This window comes from Propithecus coquereli, unplaced genomic scaffold, assembly GCF_000956105.1.
Source record: "Propithecus coquereli isolate 6110/MARCELLA unplaced genomic scaffold, Pcoq_1.0 Scaffold14, whole genome shotgun sequence".
Taxonomy (NCBI): domain Eukaryota; kingdom Metazoa; phylum Chordata; class Mammalia; order Primates; family Indriidae; genus Propithecus; species Propithecus coquereli.
Window position 1 is genome coordinate 1,403,647 of NW_012138302.1, and position 4,132 is coordinate 1,407,778.

At 38.7% G+C, this 4,132-nt stretch overlaps 1 protein-coding gene across 1 annotated transcript in view; it reads right to left on the reverse strand.

Annotated features, from left to right (window-relative positions):
- The window catches only part of ACTL6A (actin-like 6A), a 39,482-nt gene that overhangs the window by 21,616 nt on the left and 13,734 nt on the right, over window positions 1-4,132 (reverse strand). The window contains exons 2-3 of the mRNA XM_012639321.1: window positions 2,588-2,664; window positions 2,244-2,418 (exon numbers count right to left, since the gene is read on the reverse strand). Of these exons, the coding sequence (XP_012494775.1) occupies window positions 2,244-2,418; window positions 2,588-2,664 (252 nt within the window). The remainder of the gene's footprint in view (window positions 1-2,243; window positions 2,419-2,587; window positions 2,665-4,132) is intronic.

Genomic DNA, 4,132 nt, shown 5'->3' on the forward strand with positions numbered 1-4,132 from the left:
AAATGACATTAGTTGTATAACACATTCTTACAGGCTCATCTGGATTTTGGGGGGTGGGGGGGGCGGTGGAGGAAGTCAATGGACTTCATTGGTAGCTTTAATTTCTTTTTCTCTCCCCTTCTTAGTGTAAATCTCAATGTCATACCTGAGAACACTGAGAATCACTGGACTTTTACACTTCCAAGAACTTTTTGTTCTCTTGGCCTTCTCCTACATCCCTAACTGTTTCTCTTCATTCTCCTTCATGGGTGCCTCTGATTCTTTATTGGTTAAATACAAAACAAGTTTTTGCTAGGAACTCCATTCTCAACCCTCTTCTCATATTCCAAACTCTTTCTGGGTAATAAAATACAACTCCATGTCTTAAAACCTTTCTCATGACCTTTTATTCACCTGCTTACTAGATTATCACTTCAATGTCCCAAACACTTTGAACTCAATGAACCCACTTACTTGCTGTGCATGAAAGAGTTAACATAGCAAGCCTGAGAAAGGCCTGCTTGCAAGGTTGACCCTTACCTGATGTCTGGGAATTTGACTGGTAAACAGTTTCCTACACTGATATAAAACTTTCCCAAAATGGTAAGAGTAGGCTCACTATACCAAAACTGTATGGACAAATGATACAGTTTATACATAGCTGTTTTCCTTCTGGGAGTCTAAAATGTTCGTACATGACAGGCAGAGGGTACCTACATGACCAGCCTTCAGCAAAAACCTTGGGTACTGAGTTTCTAATGCATTCCCCTGGTATACAGGTATTATCATGTTACAGCTTGTTGCTGGAGGAAGCCTGTTGCTCCAGATTCCCAAGAGCGGCCCCTCAACTGAATCCAAACGTCACAGAACAAATCCCTTTATTAAAAGGATTTGTTTTGTAAAATTTGGATGCAGTCAAAAGGCCACATTCAAGGATCCAGAAGGCTACATGTAGCCCCAAAGCCGCAGGTCCCCCACCAATGCAGTGAACCCGAGAGTGATTTTGGGTATCCGCAACACTTGCCTTTTAAAACCATAACTTATTCTTTCCCTTCTATTGCTATCTCAGTGCCTAGGACCCTCTATTCAGTGTTACCCCAACCAAAACTCTAGGAAACCTTCTCAATTCTTTCCTTTTCACCCCTTCAATCACTTACTACCATGTTTCCTGGATATCCTAAAAGCCACCTCAGGATATCCACTATTAGTGTTACAGTTTAAACCCTCTTCGTTTCTCACCTGGACTCTTATTTCACTTACTGATCCTATCTCTACTGTCTCCCTCCAATCTAGCCTACTGCTGTTAAAGTCATTTTTCCAGCAGGCAAATATGAGCATATCATATCTCTGTTTAAATTCCTTTAGGGTTATCCTTCAGTTACTAGCTTAATACACTCCTAGGATGGTTTACAAGCCCTTTTATGATTGTTCCCTGCCTACCTTTCCTGCTATTGATCCTAATGCACCCAATGTTATAGCCATACTTAATTGTATAACATTTCTAAACATGTAAGTTTCTTTCACAACTCCATCTCTTCACACATTAATCCCTCTACTTTATCCAGATTTGTCAGCCAAGCTAATTCTTATTCACTGATCAAGATTTATCACAAAAGGGCAGGTGCGGTGGCTCATGTCTATAATCCTAGCACTTTAGGAGGCAGAGGTGGGAGGATCACTGGAGACCAGGAGTTCAAGACCAGCATGGGCAACACAGCGAGGCCCCATCTCTGCAAAAAATTAGCCAGACATAGTGGCACATGCCTGTAGTCCCAGCTACTCAGGAGGCTGAAGCAGGAGGATTGCTTGAGCCCAGGAGTTTAAGGTTGCAGTGAGCCATGATGATGCCACTGCACTCTAGCCCGGGAAATAGAATGAGACCCTGTCTCAAAAAAAAAAAAAATTTTTTATCACAAAAGTTACCTCCTCTGTGAACACCATCACTGATCTCCCCTCTCCCCCAGTGATAAATACGTCTTCTCTCTAAACCCACTGGTTATTGAACATACCTGTATTAGAGCACTTATCCCAGTGTATCACATTTGTATGTATACATCTATCTCATCTATCTGACTATAAGTTTTTCAAGGAAAAGGAACGTTTCTAATGCATCTTTGCATTTTCAGTGCTTGGAACATCAGTTTGTAGAACAAAAACAAACAAAAATAGTTGATGTTCAATTTATAAGAAGCCACTGCTTTATATCTAAAATATACCATGCACACTCTATATTTATAATCAAATCCATGGGTAAAATATCATACCCATCCCATTTTTTAGTGGTGAAATGGCTTCCATATTCTCCCTCGGAACACGCAGGGCATTAGTATCTATGTAGTAGGTGGGACCGCCTTGTTTGCCTTTATCACCATCTATTTCCATCAATGTGCTTCCATCATCTCTTTCTACCACCATACCAATGGCTGTGGGGAAATCCACCTGTAAGAGTCAAAAACATGATATACAAACTTCACTTGCTTTATCAAGGAGTCATTTTTGTTTCCAACTAATGTCTTTTACTATATTTGTTTTGAATCAGAATTTCTACAGGAATTTAATTCTACGTGAATGGCCCTACATATCCAATTAACTCTAACATTACACTTACCTTGGGGCAGTCCTCACCAGCATAACCAGCTCTTACAGTATAGGACCCAATGTCAAAAACAAGGGCTCCAACTTCATCTGAAAAGATTAAAAGATAATTACCATTAACAACTTGCAAGTATCATAAAAAATTAAGGAAGTACTTAATGTGCTTAAAATGAGAACATATGTGAAAGCTCTATAAAAATTAATCATGTTCATATTATTACTTGCTTGAACCTAGTTTTAAACATATCTTAAAGATTCATGTAATTAAAATATAACAAGTCATATGTTATATATCAGTAGAGGTCCAATCAGGAAAGAGATAGTACACTAAAACTGAGTAATTTGAGGAGTTTACTTATTGAAGGGACTATTTACAAAGATATAGGCAAGGTACAAGACAACCAGAAGGGGCATTAAATCAATTCCACTCGATGTCTCATGGGTACCTCCAATTCAACACCTCTGAGGCACTGCTAATCTCAGCATGACCTATCACAGTTAGTGACCCCAGGCCTCCTAGGCAAAAAACCTCAGAGTAGTTGTGAACACCTTCATCTTTAAAGTTCCGCCAAATATTTCTGCTAAATGTTTATCAAATCCCCTCCTCCTGAATACCATTGCCACTGCCTTCAATCAAGCTCTTATTTCAACAGGGAATTCCATCTCTTCACCTTTTCAATCTACCCTTTGAACTGCTGCACTGTGATCTTTCAAAACTGTAACTCTACTAATTTTGGTATACAAATCCTCCAATGAAAACAAGGGGGCGAATCACTCAATGGTTTCTCATCACCTGTAAGATAAAATATATTGCTGTAGCCAGTTGATATTCAAAGCCTACCATATCTGGCAGCAGTCACTTCCCACCTCATACACTAGTATTACTGAATAATATGTCATCTCCTAAATACACCATATACCGTCACTCAGCTGACCTTTGCATATGCTGTCCCTCTCCACTCCTTCACCATCTCCGTTAACTCTCTTGTAAAGTCTGCTGTCTTTTTCACGCTGAGTGATTAACTTTCTTGTCTGTGCTACCTTTGTACCATCTATATAATGTTATTAATGAACATCTCATTGAATTACAGTTACCATTTCTTGTCTGTACAAGTTGCTATCAACTATATGATGCACCATTATTTCATATATCACTAAGAAAAAAAATATGCTGCCACTTAAACTCTGCATGCCATCAATACTAAAACATATTCCAACTTCAGCTGTTTAAATGTGGGGGAGAAATGCACAACTAAGAATCGATGAAATATGATGTCTATTTACTCAACTGACATCTACAAGACTGAGCTTTTTGAAAGCAGAGCCTATACCTGGCATATAGCACTCAAGAAAGTTTTTTGTGAAAAGAAAAATCTAACAAATCAGTTAATTTTCCCATCATAATTAGTATGGTAAACTAGATATGGTGAAATTTTAAGACTCATTTCTTAGAATTTTGTATCTGTTCATTTTCCTTTCCAAGGATAGGAAAATATATAATTCCTGTATCTTGTTTTGTTAAAAACCACGCATCCAACGAACCCAGAGTAGGAGAGTG